This window comes from Ictalurus furcatus, chromosome 24, assembly GCF_023375685.1.
Source record: "Ictalurus furcatus strain D&B chromosome 24, Billie_1.0, whole genome shotgun sequence".
Taxonomy (NCBI): Eukaryota; Metazoa; Chordata; class Actinopteri; order Siluriformes; family Ictaluridae; genus Ictalurus; species Ictalurus furcatus.
Window position 1 is genome coordinate 14303318 of NC_071278.1, and position 19723 is coordinate 14323040.

At 41.8% G+C, this 19723-nt stretch overlaps 2 protein-coding genes across 3 annotated transcripts in view; one reads left to right on the forward strand and one right to left on the reverse strand.

Moving 5' to 3' along the window:
• Positions 1-1394: 1394 nt before the first annotated feature.
• Positions 1395-3598, reverse strand: LOC128600481 (uncharacterized). Its single transcript, XM_053613017.1, has 2 exons — positions 1856-3598; positions 1395-1509 (listed from the first exon to the last, which is right to left on the reverse strand). The coding sequence occupies exon 1, from the start codon at positions 3577-3579 to the stop codon at positions 2074-2076; it is 1506 nt and encodes a 501-aa protein (XP_053468992.1). The 5' UTR covers positions 3580-3598; the 3' UTR covers positions 1395-1509; positions 1856-2073.
• Positions 3599-3683: 85 nt separating this feature from the next.
• Positions 3684-19723, forward strand: part of trioa (trio Rho guanine nucleotide exchange factor a) — a 129205-nt gene continuing 113165 nt past the window's right edge. For both annotated transcript variants that reach the window (XM_053613013.1, XM_053613014.1), the window contains exon 1: positions 3684-3944. In XM_053613013.1, the coding sequence (XP_053468988.1) occupies positions 3875-3944 (70 nt within the window). In that variant the 5' untranslated portion in view covers positions 3684-3874. The remainder of the gene's footprint in view (positions 3945-19723) is intronic.

Below are 19723 nucleotides of genomic sequence, written 5' to 3' on the forward strand. Positions count from 1 at the left end.
CTGAAGCCATCAACTAGAACTAGACAATCTCGTTTTCCAAGAGAGAGAAGGGACATTACTTCTTTTCTTTTCTTTTTAATTTTAATCTCCATTTCTAACTGTACAACTATAAAAAAGACTCCACATTGTGCTAACTGCTTAATTGGTAGATTCATGCAAAAATATAGTCAAAGTGGGGAATTCATAGTAAATATAATAAACAATAGGCTCTTGAGTGTAGTTATTTATTTAGGCCAGTATTCGGCAGAAAATATTATTTAATATAAATACATTTTTGGCTGAACTGTACATTTAATTGAACCTACACGGAAACACATTTTTATTGTGAGTGTTTTCAAATAATTTTTTTAAACAGGTTTTTGACAGATTTTAGTTTTGTTTAGTTTGGTTCTCAGAGTGGTCAAGGGATTCCCAGCGATGTGTCACATACAGCCAGGGGGATGCATTTAAAAAAAAAAAAAAAACTACTACTGATATCATTCTTGTAGAGATTATTTAGTTATTATGAGTATAAGCCTACCTGACTAGTCACTTGAATAGTTAACACTTATATAGATTTAATCTTCTTCTTTCATGTTCAGTAACCGCTTTATCCTGGTCAGGATTGAACAACAGAAGGTCGGGAGTTCAAGCCCCCCAGCACTGCTAAGCTGCTACTGTTGAGCCCTTGAACAAGGCCCTTAACCCTCTCTGCTCCAGGGCCGCTGTATCATGGCTGCCCCTGCACTCTGACCCCAACTTCCTAACAAACTGGGATATGCGAAGAAAAGAATGTCACTGTGCTTCTTCTAAAATTACTCCAATCACACAGAGGTCTTCTAATGTAAAACTCAATATCTCTCATTTCAACAAGTTTTGGGTTCTGTATGAGGGAAGTGCAGGGAAACTCGAATGTGTATAATAAATATATGATACATATTTACTTAATGCGCTTAATATTTGAATAGCTGTGTTCTATTCATAAAATTAACGTGTGCTGCAGTCATTCACGGAAAAGTGCCGCTGACCGCAAAAAGCAGAAAATCACTTATTTATGTGCCTTTGTTTAAAACATTTTGTGTTTCTCAAATGCAGTGCCTTGCATAAATATTCACTCCCCTGTTCCACATTTTTTACTGTTACAACCTGGAACTGAAATGGACTTTGTTTTGCATTTTTCTGGTAAATAATTTTGTGTTGATTTTGGGTGGCATGATGGTGCAGAGGGTAGTGTTGCCACCTCACAGCTCCAGAGTCCCCCGATTCAATCCTGAACTGATACTGTCTGTGTGCAGTTTCACAGCTTCTCCCCATGTCCATGTGGAGAACCCTATTGGGTTCTCTGCTTTCCTCCCACCTCCCAAAGACATGCCAGGAGGATGATCTGCTGAATGCTGAATGGCCCCTATGTGTGAATGTGTGTATGGTGCCTTGCAGTAGACTGGTGAACCATTCAGAGTGTATTCCTACCTCACACCCAGTGTTCCTGGAACAGACTCTGGATTTACTCCCCAGTTTCAGGTGTTAACACTACAAAAAAGTGGAAAGGTGTCAAGGGTGCAGAATATTTATGCAAGCCAGTCTAAATCTCTCTCTCTCTCTCTCTCTCTCTCTCTCTATATCTATCTATCTATCTATCTATCTATCTATCTATCTATATATATATATATATATATATATATATATATATATATATATATATATATATATTTAAATACCACAGAATACGTAGACCACAGTTTTGCCTGGCTACATTCAGATATGTGAAGTTTGTGTGTTAATTTATAAAGTCATAGAATCAGAATTTCTATTTGTATTGTCTGTTTGAATCCTGATTAATACATATGAATAATAATTAATAAAAAAAACTTTTAACCATCAGTAAGTGGAAAGTGGAATGATAGAGTGGTACAGGGGCTTGAGCTTGTGTGTGTGTGCACGCAGGTGTATGTATCATGGGTATGTACTGTGTGTAGTGTATGTATCATGGGTATGTACTGTGTGTAGTGTGTGCATGTGTAGTGTATGAATCATGTGTATGTATTGTGTGTAGTATGTGTAGTGTGTGTAGTGTATGCGTATGTAGTGTATGTGTCATAGGTATGTATTGTGTGTATGTAGTGTGTTTGTGTAGTGTATGTATTGTGCGTGTATTCTGACTGTATGTATGTAGTGTGTTGTTTGTGTAGTGTATGTATTGTGTGTGTATTCTGACTGTGTGTATGTAGTGTGTTTGTGTAGTGTGTGTATTGTGCGTGTAATCTGATTGTGTGTATGTAGTGTGTTTGTGTAATGTGTGTATTGTGTGTGTATTCTGATTGTGTGTATGTAGTGTGTTGTTTGTGAAATGTGTGTATTGTGTGTATTGTGTGTGTATTCTGGCTGTGTGTATGTAGTGTGTTTGTGTAGTGTGTATTGTATGTGTATTCTGACTGTGTGTATGTAGTGTCTTTGTGTAGTGTGTGTATTGTGTGTGTATTCTGTTCTGACTGTGTGTATATAGTGTGTTGTTTGTGTAGTGTATGTATTGTGTGTATATGTAGTGTGTTGTTTGTGTAGTGTATGTATTGTGCGTGTATTCTGACTGTGTTTGTGTAGTGTGTGTAGTGTGTGTGTATTCTGACTGAGTCTATGTAGTGTGTTGTTTGTGTAGCGTGTGTGTATTCTTATTGTGTGTATGTAGTGTGTTGTTTGTGTAGTGTGTAATATGTGTACTGTGCATGTAGTGTGTTGTTTGTGTAGTGTGTAGTATGTGTATTGTGCGTGTATTTGGACTGTGTATGTAGTGTGTTGTTTGTGTAGTGTGTGTATTGTGCGTGTATTCTGACTGTGTGTATGTAGTGTGTTGTTTGTGTACTGTGTAGTATGTGTATTGTGCGTGTAGTGTGTTGTTTGTGTAGTGTGTAATATGTGTATTGTGCGTGTATTCTGACTGTGTGTATGTAGTGTGTTGTTTGTGTACTGTGTAGTATGTGTATTGTGCGTGTAGTGTGTTGTTTGTGTAGTGTGTAGTATGTGTATTGTGCGTGTATTCTGACTGTGTATGTAGTGTGTTGTTTGTGTAGTGTGTAGTGTGTGTATTGTGCGTGTATTCTGACTGTGTGTATGTATTGTGTTTGTGTAGTATGTGTATTGTGCGTGTATTTGGACTGTGTATGTAGTGTGTTGTTTGTGTAGTGTGTGTATTGTGCGTGTATTCTGACTGTGTGTATGTAGTGTGTTGTTTGTGTACTGTGTAGTATGTGTATTGTGCGTGTAGTGTGTTGTTTGTGTAGTGTGTAATATGTGTATTGTGCGTGTATTCTGACTGTGTGTATGTAGTGTGTTGTTTGTGTACTGTGTAGTATGTGTATTGTGCGTGTAGTGTGTTGTTTGTGTAGTGTGTAATATGTGTATGTAGTGTGTTGTTTGTGTAGTGTGTAGTGTGTGTATTGTGCGTGTATTCTGACTGTGTGTATGTATTGTGTTTGTGTAGTGTGTAGTATGTGTATTGTGCGTGTATTCTGACTGTGTGTATGTATTGTGTTTGTGTAGTGTGTAGTACGTGTATTGTGTGTGTATTCCAGTAGGAAGCGCTGTGTGTGTGAGGATGAGACTCATCCCCGGTGTTGAGTGTAGCCCCGCCCCCTCCCCCCACTGCCCCTCCCCCAGCTGTCCCTCCTGCGCGAGCGGCCTCCAGTCGGATCCGCTGCCGGCCGGCGATAGTAAATGTGTATTATCCAAGATGGAGGACTGCTCGTGGTCTCTATCCTAGCAGAAGCGCACTCTTTTCCACCGTCCGTGTCACTGCTTTATTACAGCACACGACCGGACTTATTCCCTACGATCCTTCAGAGCTGGAAGAAGCGAGTTTTTTGCCGTTTGGATATTAGCTCCGCGCTTTATTTCCACAGCCATGAGCTCGGGGGACGGAGCCGAGGAGGCGGCGAAGGACGCAGCCGATATAGCAGCCTTCTTCAAATCCGGTGAGCGCCTGAATATGTGACCGAATCTGAAGTGAGCTCCCATGCTCCGTGCTGCGCTGCTGCTGCTGTGTTGACGCAGTGCAGGCGTGAAACAGCGCTTTGTGGAGTCGTTATTATTAAAAAGTGGATGAATGAACCGGAAATAAGTTAATGGGGGTGTTTTGTATTTGTGGAAATGAGCCCGTGATTAGCCAGGTCTGAGAGCCTGAGATCTGGACTAGTAACTCAGCTGAGATTTTTCCAGTTACAAGATAAACCCGTGTATCAGACTAGAATATCCCTGTGACTGCTAGTTTTAGGTGCAAACCCGTAATTTGTTGATTCTCTAGACTTATAAAGTAGGCAATAAAATATAGCCCTAGCTAGCTGCATTACCTTTAGCTAGCTGTGGCGAACAGGACGACTAGCACTTGTCCTATTAGCCTATTACCTAGTATGGGTGTGTGTGTGTGTGTGTGTGTGTGGGCCACCTTTTAACTGCCCTGCACCACTTCTACACTTTATTCCTAATATTCCAGAAAACACACATGACGAAACCACCTCTGAACCCAGGCTTGTTGTCATGTAGCTGTCCTAACCCACCTACGGCTAGTCTGATAGAGAAACACTGCTGGTGTGTGTTATTTCATCAGCCTGATTTAATCACACAACTACACCTACAAACACACACTTCACTGGCTCTGACTCAGTTATTTGAAAAGGTAGATAAGATATTTAAAAACCAAAAAAACCAAAAACAATATTCCAGACTGGCAAAAATGAAGCTGGATTAAAAAGCAGTGTATCTTAGCTAGCAATGTAAACAATGACCTGGCGTGGCATCAGACTCGCCTTGGGTTGCTAACTGCTAACCGTTAGCGCTTTAGCTCTGCACAGGAGAGCGGTTTATTATAATATCATGACTTTTAATAATGTACCTGGCCTGATGTGACTGTGAGGTGATGCGATCATTAGAAATAATATAATCTTAGCTCAGATTTACTAAGATAAGATCTTCTCTGACCTAAATATATGTGTGTGTGTGTGTGTGTGTATGGGCGGTATCCTTTTCCAGCTAGCTGTCCTATTTAGGTTTTTAAGATCTATTGTTCGTAGTTGTGGTTAATATAATCCGTGATTTCCGGTTCAGCGCTGCTGAGTGAGAGTTATGTGTGATTTCAGTGTTATTTCCCAATCTGTGGATAATAGTCATGTTAATCCTGTTAGAGACTGTATCTATCTGTCTACCATTCTGACTCTACACACTCAGTATATAGGCCGCTACTTGTGTGTGTTCACTTGTACTACTACTTGTAGTCTAAATCATATCTAATCTAATCTAATGGTTAAGTAAGGATTTGACTTGACACACTTCAGGGTGTGCTGTTACAGGAAAATAATCCATGTCGAGGTGGTGTGATGTGGTTTGACACGAAGCGGCGTTACTTTTAACAAAATGAAGCGGATTGTGTTTTTTTCCCCACCGCATAACAGTATGCCTGATGTGTTTTATTCCACTTATACTTGTACCACAGCATTTAGGCAAGCACTGGTTTAGTGGATCACATGTTCGTGCTGCACGTCCTGGGTTGGGGGTTTGAATGCCGCCTGTGCCCTGTGTGCGTGGAGTTTACATGTTCACCACGTGCTTCGGCGGTTTCCTCCCCCGGTCCACAGACATGCGTTGTAAGCTGATTGGCATTTCCAGATTGTCCGTAGTGTCCGTATAGGTTTGTCATGGTGCCATGTTGTCTCACTGTCCAGCGTGTCCCCCGCTTTGTGCCCCAAGTTCCCTGAGATTCCCTCACGGCCTTGTGTAGTATTAATCAGTACGGAAACTGGAGAGATGAACGAATTGGTGATTTCTAGATACATTAAATCTTGTGGAACATCTGTGAGACAGTTTAGTTCCTGTTGTCTCTTACGTTGTAGCAGCTATAAACAGCCGTCTCCTAATAAAACCAAAACGCTCGTTGTCTTCATAGAGAAAGTTTCACCATATCAGTGATTTATCTTTGATTATATATAAATAATTAGTTTAAAAAAAAAAAAATCTGTATATTATTAGCCTGTGTGGTGTTTAGAACAAGTGCATCAATGTTAAACCTGTCATTTGGATTACAGCCTCAATACTGTTATAGATTATTAATCAACACCTTCATACCTATCAGATTTGAAAATTGGTATAAAATGCTTTAAACTGACGCACATACTCTTCCGTGCGGTTCTTTTCTGCCTGTGATGAACATTTGAACGTGCATTTGTGCCATCAGACACTGAAGAAACGCGACATGCCCTGAGCAGACCAAATCCACACAGACAATCACAAACACAGATTGTTTTTACTGCGGTGGTGAATGTAACCACACCAGGAAGTGCTGTACCCTCAACTGTTTCCACACAGGAAGACTTGTTTAAAGTGTCGAACCTTTCAAGTGCATCGGAGTTCAAAAGTTTGCATCTCTCTTTCTGAACGCTGTAGAAATATTCCTCTCTTTGCATCTGCTGCAACCTTTTATTCATGGGTATGTCTTGAGTTGTAATAATCGCTCAACTGACGTTTCAGATCTGTTCAGCTCTGCTGGATTGCTTGGCAGGTGTTTTTTTTTTTTTTTGGTCCATTTTTCTTCACATATCTCTTATAACTCTTATAGCCTGAAATCACAGTCTTCTTTAAACTCGGTCTGATTTTGCACCATGATTTTGTTTAGGTAGATAAATTGTAGAACGTTTTAGTTTAGTTTTTTTCATTGTTGCCCAGAACCCATAGGGGATGCAAATATTTGCAGGTAGATTTGCATTGGAAATAAAAAGAACGAGCCGAGATGTCACTAGTGAGTGGATCACTACTGCTTTTATGATATTGAAGGGCACTTGTTTTGGGATTTGTGTGTATATTCTGGAGATTGTAACACTGTTTCGTATCCGAGTAGCAAGACCGATTCAGTTCAAATGCCGTCTATTCTGTTTTCAAAATGAAAATGTCTTGTAAGCAAAGGATCCGTAGTGCTTAGCAAAATTCTTCATATCGGTTGTGTGCAGGTTGACCTTTTTGTTTCCTGATGGCGCAGAAAATTATACAATAACAGAAGAACACAGAAATTAAAGTGTGAAGCTGGACGCTCTGGTGTGTATACGTGCACCATGTGAAGGGATTTTGTTTTGCCGTGAACACTACAGTCCAGTTTTTGGTGCAACTGCTGAAATGTTCATTCTTTCAGGGAGTTTAAGGCCGTTGTTTGTTTTCGGAGCGGTTCGGTTGTGGTGAGAAAGCAATCCGACCCAACAGGCCAACAAACCAACCTGTATAGCAATGCATGATGGGAACTGCGTTATGTGAAATGCGTGTTTGTTTTGTTAACGGCTCGCTACGTGAATCGCGGTTTAACTTGGACCAAAGACGAGGTAAAACGCCTGAGTGAAATTTCAAACTTTCAAAAACGCATCGAAACGTTTTACAGATTTACAGGCTGTTTAGCGAGCATCTCAATGAGATGGGCTTTAATCGCTCTGTGGAACTTATACATTAGATAAATTATAATAACTACAGCTAAAACGAAAGCCACGGTAATCTTGCGGAGCTGCTGTCTATCCATCTGGATGGGTGACCGCTATGAGCGTAACCCCAGAACATAAACAGGCGCGCTCTGACCGTCGAGAGGACAGTTTACTCACATGTGACTCGCATAAACACGTTCTGGTCGGCTTTGAAACGTTGCCTTGTGAAAGCCAGCCGAGACAAGGAGAAAATACAGCACTGACAACTTGAGTCCCGTTTCAGAACAAAGCACAGATTGCTGCTGAGGCTGAAATCATGGCTGTGTGTTGAGCTCGTACATATAAAATGAACAGTTGCGTGTTGCTTTGTCGATCTCTAATGTGAACGTACTTTAACACGTGTTTCCTCAGAGACGTGTGCAGCCAGAACCAACTGCAAGGCTAATTTTTTGGGAACTGCTGCTCACGCAGCATCCCGGGAAAGATCCCGGGAAAGATCCCGGGAAAGATCCTGGGACCGACCATGGGACTGACCATGGGACCGCGTAACGCACTCAGAGGAAAGTGCTGACCGCCCTCTTCCACATACATGAGCTCACAGATTGGCTAGTATCACTGTGATTGACAGGAGAGAGAGTAAAGAGAACCGTGAGGACTCTTGGCTCCTGGCCGCAGATGTACTGTACCATTTCATAATTTTAAATCCGCATTGTGTTTCCTAGTTCTGTTTTCTATAGGCATCTTTATCCCCTCCAGATCTATTTAAAGCTGTATAAACAGGAATGATGGATTTGTCAGGTTGTTGAAAACACCCAGTTAAGATCAGGGACTGTGCTCTTGGTTGCGTTGTTCACACTGGGAAATCATGGTGTGGTAGATTAGCAGATAAGGCCTGCATAGTGTAAGATGAGTAGTCTGTCAGTCGTATAAGAATCTCAGGATGACTGTCATTGTACACTTTATTTTAAGTTCTATGCAACAATAGAGTCGTGAAAAAAATAAGTACACCCCATGGAAATTGTCTGCTTTTTTTTTTTTTTTTTAACATATTTGGACAAGCAAACGTTTTGCTCATGTTTGAAACAGTGCCTATTGATGAAGTTGTTCTACTCGAACAAAACCACAAGGAAAAATACCTTTTTCAATCATTTATTCAACAGAAATATCAATAGATGTGATATTCTTCTGTGGATAAAGTAAGTACACCCTGGGCCTCAGAAGCTAGTATTGCCCCCTTTAGTAGAAATTTCTTCTTCAAGGCATTTTGCATAATTGTCCACTAGGCTTGCTGGAAATTTTGACCAGTCTTCCATGCAATATTCTTTCAGGTGCAAGATGTTTGAGGGTTTTCTTGCATGTACTGCCCGTTTCAAATCCCCCCACAACATTCCAATGGGATTCAAATCCGGGCTTTGACTAGGCCATTCCATATCCTCCATTTCTTCTTTTTGAGCCATTCCTTGGTGGATTTGCTAGTGTGCTCAGGATCATTATCCTGTTGAAAAATTCAACTTCAACTTTCGGACAGATGGCCTCACGTTATCTTCAAGCACTCTTTGATTATGCAGAATTCATAGTTGAATCAATGACTGCATGCTGTCCAGTCCCTGAGGCAGCGAAGCAACCCCAAGCCATAACGTTTCCACCACCGAGCTTCACAGTTGGTATGAGGTGCTTCTCCTGAAAAGCTGTCTTTGGTCTGCAACAAACATGTCTGCTGTTACTGTGGCCAAACAACTCTATCTTTGATTCATCTGTCCAGAGGACATTTTCCAAAAGTCCTGGTCTTTACCTATATGCTCATTGAAAAACTGTAGTCTTACAAAAAGGCTTTTTCCTGGCACGCCTCCCATGCAGGTCAAATGTATCTCTTTCTGATTGTAGAAGCATGCACTTTCACACCAACAGTTGCAAGACTTACTACCAGATCCTGTGATGAAACTTTGGGGTTCATGTTGTCTGTTTCATCTCTCAGTCCGTACAGTGTTTTTAGTGATTGTTGCGGCCAAAGACGCTTGATTTTGCTGCGTCTTTTTAAACATTTAGAGATGCAACTTTTTTGTGGAAAACTACTTTAATTGGCGAAATTGCAATTGCACAAAATCGTTCTTTCGCAGTGATGTTTGTTGGTGAATGAGACCATTTAGCCGTACTTGTGTTCGACGCACGTGAATTGAAGAGGGTTTTGGCTGAATGGGCGTCGTGATGTCACATGACGCGTCTCGGCCCCGCTGTAAAAACTTGCAAGCCCTCCGGATGTCGCGGAGTTTGCTTGATTTTGTGTTCATTTCTGCGATTGCAAAGTTCTGGAGAGACTGATCTCTGGCAGCTTGGCAGTACTGGGATTTGAACTCACGACCTCCCGATCAGTACTCTAACGTCTTAACCACTCGGCTACCGCTGACTCACGGTTTCCCCTCACGCTGCGCACCAGCAGCTAAACACAGAGTCATGATGCTCTTCACACAGGAACCCAACGTGTGCCGACTCATCTTACATCAGACGTGCGGCGATCAAATGATTCATTTGCTTATACTGATTGGAAATGTCAGAGGAGTCGATTTCCATTTGGCGAACGGAGCAGAACGGCAGTGAACTGTGTGAGAGGGTTAAGAGAAATGAAGGCCTCTATTTTTTATAAAAAGCATTTGAATATCCCTGCTGCTGATTCGCTTTGAATATTACCGTTACAAAAAAACCTGTTTTGTCTTTGCATGTGCATTCATCCTGAGACGCTCAGATTGGACACTTACAGCTGTTGTATGATTAACCCTGATGTGTTCAGAGGGACTTTTACCTCCGCTGTTGACCACCTGAAGAGACAACATTTATAGTCCAAGCTTTTCCACTTTGCATTTTCTCTCGCTCTCTTTCTTTATCTCTCTCTCTTTCTTTCTTTCTCTCTGTCTCTCTTTCTCTCTATCTCTGTCTCTCTTTCTCTCTATCTCTGTCTCTCTCTTTCTCTCTATCTGTCTCTTTATTTCTCTCTCTGTCTCGCTCTCTTTCTTTCCTTCTTTCTTTCTTTCTTTCTTTCTTTCTCTCTCTTTCTCTCTATCTCTGTCTCTCTCTTTCTCTCTTTTTCTCTCTCTTTCTCTCTCTCTCTCCCCTCTTTCTCCCTCTATCTCTTTTTTTTCCCTCTCTCTCTTTCTTTCTTTCACTCTCTCTTTCTCTCTCTATCTCTGTCTCTTTATTTCTGTCTCTCTCTCTCTCTCTCTTTCTTTCTTTCTCTCTGTCTCTCTTTCTCTCTATCTCTGTCTCTCTCCGTCTCTCTTTCTTTCTTTCTTTCTTTCTTTCTTTCTCTCTTTCTCTCTATCTGTCTCTTTCTCTCTCTCCCCTCTTTCTCTATCTCTTTTTTCTCTCTCTCTTTCTTTCGTTCTCTCTTTTTCGCTCTCCCTCTCTTCTCTCTCCCCCTCTCTTTCTCTCTGTCTCTCTCTCTTTCTTTCTTTCTTTCTTTCTTTCTTTCTTTCTTTCTCTCTGTCTCTCTCTTTCTCTCTATCTGTCCCTTTCTCTCAATCTCTCTTTTTCTCTCTCTCCCCTCTTTCTCTCTCCATCTCTTTTTTTTCTCTCTCTCTTTCTTTCGTTCTCTCTTTTTCTCTCTCCCTCTCTTTCTCTCTCTGTCTCTCTCTCTTTCTTTCTTTCTTTCTTTCTTTCTCTCTGTCTCTCTCTTTCTCTCTATCTGTCCCTTTCTCTCAATCTCTCTCTTTTTTCTCTCTCTCCCCTCTTTCTCTCTCCATCTCTTTTTTCTCTCTTTCTTTCTTTCGCTCCCTCTTTTTCTCTCTCCCCCTCTCTCTCTCCTCTTTCTTTCTTTCTTTATTTCTCTCTCTTACTCTCTATCTCTCTCTTGCTCACCCCCCCCCCCCCGTCTATGCTTTATCTCAGTGTCTCACAGTTTATCGTTGCTCTCTAACCGCTGTGTTTTTTCTCTCTCTCGTCGGCCCGTCTCACTCTTTCAGACACTCCTTCAGCCTGTCTGTGTGGCAGGGAAAGGTCATGCTGACCTAGTTTCGGCCTGCGACGGCGTACTCGGTGCCCCCTCGCACAACGTCTTCTGGCACGCAGCATGTGCATCCTCATTATTCTCGTGCAGGCAGGAAGACAGGAACTGAAAGACAGATACGTTGAGGTTGCTTTCGAAAGGGAAATGCACAGGGTTTTGTATCATAGAGGCTTAATGGTTGGGTTCAAAAGTATCATACAGTGGAATTGTTCAGTGGAAATTCAAAGAAATTGGAAGAGACTAACATGGCTGAGTCTATAGGAATGTTTACAGCTGAGCTAAATGCTATGCTTTGGTTTGGGGCTTCACCTAAACACATTAGTGTTGTTTTGGGGAAACTGATGAGGGAGTCTTTATTAGATTACAGCCGGCCTGAAATCCGATTACAAGCTGGATTTGCTGCTTCTGCACCCTCACTGTATATATACAAACCACTATAATCTGCCATTGAGCACACACACACACACACACACCCTCCCACACACACCCACACCTTTCAGAGCCTTTGTTTCTAACAGCACAGACAATACAGGGTTGGACAAATCAGTAACTTGAGCAGCCAGGACAAGCAGACTTCATGTGCAGCTTAATAGTTTCATTTTCCTAGATATGAAGATATCACTATTGGCTTTGTAGATACAGTTTAAAAAAATATGTATTTATTTATTTTTTCCCCTGCCAGCGCATCATAATGTCAGATAGGTTGATGGATCAAGCAGAATTCATGTCTAAGCTGTTGGTTTCATATTCATGTTCAAAAAAACGAGCACATTTTGTGAACAGACCCCTGGTTCTTCTTCACAAGCCATTTTTCGTGCACGGGGAATTCGTAAGCAAGCAGGTTTCGCGGTTGACTTGGTAGCTGCAGTTATTTTTCCTCCGGGTATGACCATGACGGGTAGGTTTACAGATTACGTGAACAGACTACCAGATCTGAATTGTAGACGAGCGGATTTAGTTTCGAGGCTGTTAGCTAGAGGTCACGCGATCGATCGATTATCAGGAAAAATCCACACCGATAGTGTTTCCCAGGCGCGTCCGTTACGGGAGCGCCTGAGAAAGGTCCGCTGTCGTTATACATTATATAGGAAGCCGGGGTGCAGTCTGTGTTCCGGTTCATCCCAAAGGTGTTCAGTGGGGTTGAGGTCAGGGCTCTGTGCAGGACACTCAAGTTCTTCCACACCGATCTTGGCAAACCATGTCTTCATGAGGCTCGCTTTGTGCACAGAGGCATCGTCATGCTGGAACAGGTTCAGTCTTCTTCGATCCAGTGAAGGGAAGTGGTAAAGCTACAGCATACAAAGACACAATCGTGTGTTTCTAACTTGGCAACAGTTTGGGGAAGAACTACATACGGGTGTGATGGTCAGGTGTCCAGATACTTTTGGCCTTCGAGCGTATGTGATCCGAGAGCAAGACACCACATCTCATAAATAAAATGCTGGCGAAAGGTTTACTTTAGCTGATGAATTTATGATTTGTCCACCCCTGATATTCAGAGTGTATTTGATGGCACGATGAAGAGCTGTGTAGTTTGGCGCAAATGAAACGGGACCGTTATTGCAGCGTGACTTATTTATCGATCACAGGCGGCGGTTTTTTTCAGCGGGAGAACTGAAAATATTGACATTACGTTTGATGTGTTAAATCCTGTTTTGAATTCAGTAGACGCTGTTGTTCCAGCTGTTTGCGCGGGTTTGTTTTGCGCAGAACTCTCCGGAATCCGTCAGGTGAACGAGTTCGAGGTATCTTTTAGGTACGGGGTGGAAACATCCCGAACAGTTCAGCTCGTTTTGACTGAAAGAGCGGCATCTTCTCCTGACATTTAGAGGTCACGTGAGATGAAATGTTTTGTCTGTTAGCTAATTGAATCTGCAGGTCCAGAGTTCGGTGTCCGCTTGCCGTGTGGATGAGTTTGAGATGACGGATCAGATGTGCTACGTGTGAACTAATGGAGCTTGGAGAACGGGAGGAATCGTATCATCTGGTTCCTCGGTATTGGGTTTTCCACTCCTGTCTGCTCCGGCGAGACTCTGGATTTGTACACATGAGCTGTGGATTTTTTATTTTTTTTTTTGTGTGGAGCTGCTAAAATGCTTAAAGGGAAAAATCCGCCCTGATCGATTGATTTGTGTATTCTTCGTCATAATTAACACGTGATCTTCATCCAAGATTTATTTCCTAATGAAATTCTGCCTTGGCTTTTGTTTTGAATTTTATTTTTTAGTATGAACAGTCTAGTCAATCTATTTTCACTTTAACGGTTTCCTACACTGTAAAACATTTCAGGTGGTTCAACTTAAATTGTCTCAAAGCAGCTTTACAGAAACATATAAACACAGGATACAGATTTTAAGTGTGTGGATTAATCCCTAATGAGCGAGCCGGTGGTGAGGAAAAACTCCCTAAGATGATATGAGGAGGAAACCTTGAGAGGAACCGGACTCATCTGGGTAAGAACAGATCGTGTAAAAGCAAAGGAAAGTCCATGCTGGTTTTTGTTGAGCTGGTCCACCGTTCGAAGGAGACCCGAGTGCAAAACTGCATGGAGTTTAGAAACGAAAGTTCACCTGCCGCCTTAAAAACATGAGCAAACTCAACTTTTTCAACTCGGTTTAGTTTTCCAAGTCAAGACAAAGGATTACTTTAAATTTTCACTACTTGTACACTTGAGTATCTAAAATGTGTCATGACAGTTGGAGTTAAAAAGAAGAAATGGGGTTAGGTTTCTTAAAGGGGCTATCAGTTAACTGTCATACAGTGTACCCACAAGGATTTAGCTCTTGCTTCATCTCTGTCTAAAGCCGGTGCACACGGTGCGCCTTTTAACCGTCGTTTGTGATTGTTGCTCGTCCAGACTGTACGAACGCGATCCCCGCTGTAAGTCACGTCACACCGAGGAGCTCAGCTGTCATTAATGCCGGACTGTACGACGGTCGAGACGCGAAACACGGATGCACGCTAGAAAACCGGTACGGAGTAGAGAACCACACTACAGGACTGTAGCTCAAATCTTCTGACACGGCCAGAATTTCATCGGAGGGAACATTTGATCGCGACGGCTGTTAATCGGCTGTCGGGGAACGCGTCAAACTAGCGATCGAAGACTATGGATTTTGTCCTAGGATTATAGAATCTTTTAGCTTTCTCAGATTTTGTCTCCGACGACCAAATCGTGGTCAAAATGCTACAATGTGAACCCTGATTAAAGAGACTGAGCAGAGCTTTAGTCTGTCCAGCTCTCTCACGCCGTCCTCTATACACTCGGCTCGAATCGTCAGCTTTTATGATGATACGTCCTCGATCCGCGTCGCGCTCGTCATCCCATAGATGACTTACCTAGCCGAGCCGGGTCTCTGTAACTCAGCACGGCTGTGTTGTATCGCTGCGTCGCATTCTGGATCTTTGAGTCCGACGTTGCCCGTCTCCACTTTTATGTTGGATTTCTCATTAATGCGAGATTGTGTAGCTGAAAATGGTTTGTTTTTCGGAGCTGCCAGTGAATCCTGACTATAATATACCTTGTATTCAAGATTTCTTCTCCTGCTTGCTGACTGCCATTACAGCTGCACTAGCAACGTCCTGCTGTGACGTCACTACGGCGGACAACTGCGGTCTTCTCACAGGAATAACGAAAATACCGCACCAACCAACAAATTAGCACGAGAATCTCTAAAGACTCCACAACTGATGTCACCCTGGCCCACTTCTTCAGCCAGTCCTTGGTCCAGCACAAAACCTTGTGGGTTTATCCCACTGCTCAGGGTCAGACGCTTCGATCACGCTCTGTTCTGTGCTCGTTCTGCCACGTCTTTCTTTTCATTCGCTTGGGCTTGTACCCTGCTGTCCTTCAGGGTGTGTTGGAGGTCGTGGAGTTGGATATGCACCGGTTACTTATTCTTTTCTGCTCTGCTTTTGGCTAGTATTTGTGTCTTCCATTGTGTTTGAGAAATGAGACCGTCTCAACAAGAAATGTGGACTAACCTGCTCTCTGTAAATGATTAACACCTCCTAAACGTGTTTCATGAACCTTGTCCTTAACCAAACGTGTCAAATTACCAGATGGAGCATCAGCACCAGGATAAATCCACACTAGCCACAGGGTTATGGAGTATAGATATCCTGTAGTGTGCACTGCTTAGGGAACAAAGCGAAATCTGCATTTGTCAGAAGACAGTCGGTTTGAGTTTGAGTGGAAATATGGCGTGGTGCTGCTTCTCACCTTCTGAATCAATACGATATTCTGAATCAATACGATATTCTGAATCGATATCGAATCGTTCTCGTACAAAACCCATCTGTGTGCACACGATAAAGCATGGCCAGTGCAGGATGTAGTGCGCACCTCTAATAATAAAACACTCCGACAATACAGCAAAGCGAATTTCTCCTCCAGTCTGAACCTGTGTGATGGGCTGTGATGGATTGCATGTATTGTGGCATGTCAGTCAAAGTGTTGGCATGCTTGTTGTCAAAAGTGAGTGTATTTGGCAGAACACTGGTGCTGATTCTCACAAAGCGATGGTCTCATGTTCTCCTCCATGTGTCTTTCAACGAGATGTGCTGCCATACTTCCAGCTGCTAGGATAAATGGAGAGTTGATTGTTAAATGATCGTTATCAGTGAGGGACAATCTATGATTGCTGTGCGCGCATGTGTGTGTGTGAGAAACACTGTGATAAAGGACAATAGAAGTTTATAGCCTTAGGTGTGATATTAACTCACATACAGCCCTTTGTTCTTTATGGAAAGTGTTAGTACATTTAGTGTCCTTATGGAAAGCTTCAGTACCTTGTGTAAAGCTTTAGTACCTTGTGTAACGCTTTAGTACCTTTAGTATCCTTATGGAAAGCTTTAGTACCTTGTGTAACGCTTTAGTACCTTTAGTATCCTTATGGAAAGCTTTAGTACCTTTTAGTATCCTTATGGAAAGCTTTAGTACCTTTTAGTATCCTTATGGAAAGCTTTAGTACCTTGTAGTATCCTTAAGGAAAGCTTTAGTACCTTTTAGTATCCTTAAGGAAAGCTTTAGTACCTTTTAGTATCCTTATGGAAAGCTTTAGTACCTTTTAGTATCCTTATGGAAAGCTTTAGTACCTTGTAGTATCCTTAAGGAAAGCTTTAGTACCTTTTAGTATCCTTAAGGAAAGCTTTAGTACCTTTTAGTATCCTTATGGAAAGCTTTAGTACCTTTTAGTATCCTTATGGAAAGCTTTAGTACCTTTTAGTATCCTTATGGAAAGCTTTAGTACCTTTTAGTATCCTTATGGAAAGCTTTAGTACCTTTTAGTATCCTTATGGAAAGCTTTAGTACCTTTTAGTATCCTTATGGAAAGCTTTAGTACCTTGTAGTATCCTTAAGGAAAGCTTTAGTACCTTTTAGTATCCTTATGGAAAGCTTTAGTACCTTTTAGTATCCTTATGGAAAGCTTTAGTAACTTTTAGTATCCTTATGGAAAGCTTTAGTAACTTTTAGTATCCTTATGGAAAGCTTTAGTACCTTTTAGTATCCTTATGGAAAGCTTTAGTACCTTGTAGTATCCTTAAGGAAAGCTTTAGTACCTTTTTGTATCCTTAAGGAAAGCTTTAGTACCTTTTTGTATCCTTAAGGAAAGCTTTAGTACCTTTTTGTATCCTTAAGGAAAGCTTTAGTACCTTTTTGTATCCTTAAGGAAAGCTTTAGTATCTTTTTGTATCCTTAAGGAAAGCTTTAGTACCTTTTTGTATCCTTAAGGAAAGCTTTAGTACCTTGTAGTATCCTTAAGGAAAGCTTTAGTATCTTTTTGTATCCTTAAGGAAAGCTTTAGTACCTTTTAGTATCCTTAAGGAAAGCTTTAGTAGTATGTAGTATCCTTAAGGAAAGCTTTAGTATCTTTTAGTATCCTTATGGAAAGCTTTAGTACCTTTTAGTATCCTTATGGAAAGCTTTAGTATCTTTTAGTGTCCTCATGGAAAGCTTTAGTACCTTTTAGTATCCTTAAGGAAAGCTTTAGTACCTTTTTATTAAGTTTGTTCAGTATGTAAGGAATAAAACACACTTGGGCGTGTTGTCAGAAGTTGATTATTTTTCTATAAAAGTGTACTTCCTCTTACAGTTTTTATTTATTAAGCAAAACACAGTACTTTTGATCCATTTATAGCTATATATAATCTTGTGGAATGTCCGAAGCAAGTTAGTTCCCAGAATCAGATTCATTATAACAGCTATGAGCACCACAATTTTTCTTTTTTTTTTTTCTCTCTCAAAGCTAATAGTAAGCAAAATAAAATTGTAACTCGTCACGTGACTGAGAAACCGCAGTGCCCGAACTCCGCTTTCCCCCGGTGCAGAGCGTAACGCTGAAGTCCTCTTTCACAGATGTTTAAAGTCTTCTTACAGAAAGCTTCTCCAGAGTGTTATACAGTTTATAATGTTTTACATTTGTGTAGTTCACATATCTGTTTAATGTTAGGCTTAGGTCATGGTTAAAGTATTAGACTGAGAGCAGAGTGCTCATGTTTATGACAGAGCACAGGGATATAACCGCACACCTCAACTAAAACATATATTACTATAATAAGCGTTTAGATGCTTTGTAAGCTCTGTAAGATGGCCAATCTTTTCACTAAATCAAACAATCTGTACGTTTACCTTGCACATCTACCTCCGATCTCTCCTTACTAAGCCTTTCTTCAGTCCCCATGGCTTTAATATGAAGATGTTAGCTTTAAGGTTATCTATAAGCTAGTGTGCGCCAAAACAGTGACAAAATTCACCTTTAGAAGATATATGCATTAATAATATACAGTCTCTCTCTACCACCGATACGGATCAGCCATTTTGATGACATCATTCTGCACTTCAGCTTCTCATCAGATTTTCCGTCCAATCAAACGCTCTCTAGAATCTGAAGTGTCCCACCCACGACACTATAAACATCACCTTGCTGAAGTTTCTGTTGTCGAGCGAGAGAAATCATCTCAGAAGAACGGGTCGTAAACGTGTCTCTGGCTGTTTGAACACGGGTTTTATTCAGTTTTCCAGCTGTACGTTGGTTAAGAAGGAAACGGCTTTAATTCTTTCACTTTGATGAAGGAGGTACTTGTGGCAGATAACGGCTTAGCCCAGGCTGTGAGGTGAGCTAAACGCTATTGGCTATTTAAAAAGGGGGAGGAGCCACTCAGTATGTCCTGGCCTGACATCCTGTTTCAGCGGAAATTACTTCAACACATCGATTAACGTTGCACAGTCCATGGTTGCCGTGTACATCATGATCAGTGTAATTCTGGAGCAGTCATATCTGTATGAGCAAGATTTCTTCGTAATGCCTCATAAAACAAAATCATACTTTTGAACGATTTTTTTTTTTTTTTTTTAACCAACACAGTTTGCTGTGACCCATCTGTTTCTCCGTAATTAAAATCTTCTGCCCCACCCCTGAATCTTAAGCTCGTCAAAACGTGCCACACGTGATGAAGGCCGTGAGCGTGTACTGTACTGTACACTAAACAGATTGCTCCAGTAACGTGAGCAGGCTGCGTGGGTGGAAAAGCCCCAATCCAGCTTTAGAAACCACAAAGGTGGAACAATAACACGACTGCTGAAGTGAAAGTGACTACGCCACATCATTAGGGTAGTGAAAGTGCTGTGTGCTGTGTTCACAATCAACTAAACGGGGGGAAAACGTCCGTCACAAATTGAAGAACCTTCAATCAACACACTGTGCGTGTTCTTCAGCTCCGTACCTGATCAGTAACCTACCTGTAAACCCACCAGATTGCTTCATCTGCCTGAGGCCTCAAGAATGAAGCTGCTTATTTTGTATAAGACATAATTCAGTAGTTAGGGGCGCACGGTGGCTTAGTGGTTAGCACGTTCGCCTCACACCTCCAGGGTCGGGGGTTCGATTCCCGACCGTGGCCCTGTGTGTGCGGAGTTTGCATGTTCTCCCCGTGCTGCAGGGGTTTCCTCGGGTACTCCGGTTTCCTCCTCCAGTCCAAAGACATGCATGGTAGGCCGATTGGCGTGTCCAAAGTGTCCGTTGTGTATGAATGGGTGTGTGAGTGTGCCCTGTGATGGATTGGCACCCTGTCCAGGGTGTACCCCGCCTTGTGCCCGATGCTCCCTGGGATAGGCTCCAGGTTCCCCGTGACCCTGAAGGAAGATAAGCAGTATAGAAGATGGATGGATGGATAATTCAGTAGGTTTGGATGTAACGGCAAACAAAATGTCAGCAGTTCAAGTAGTTTTTTTAAAATTTATTCTTTCTTTTTTTTATTTATTAGTGGGACGTGACGGAGCTCATTCAGACTCTGCATGTAACCC

Bases quoted from the DNA above. Each gene is read 5' to 3' on its own strand.
- LOC128600481 (XM_053613017.1), bottom strand. From the start codon at position 3,579: ATGAGTCTCATCCTCACACACACAGCGCTTCCTACTGGAATACACACA.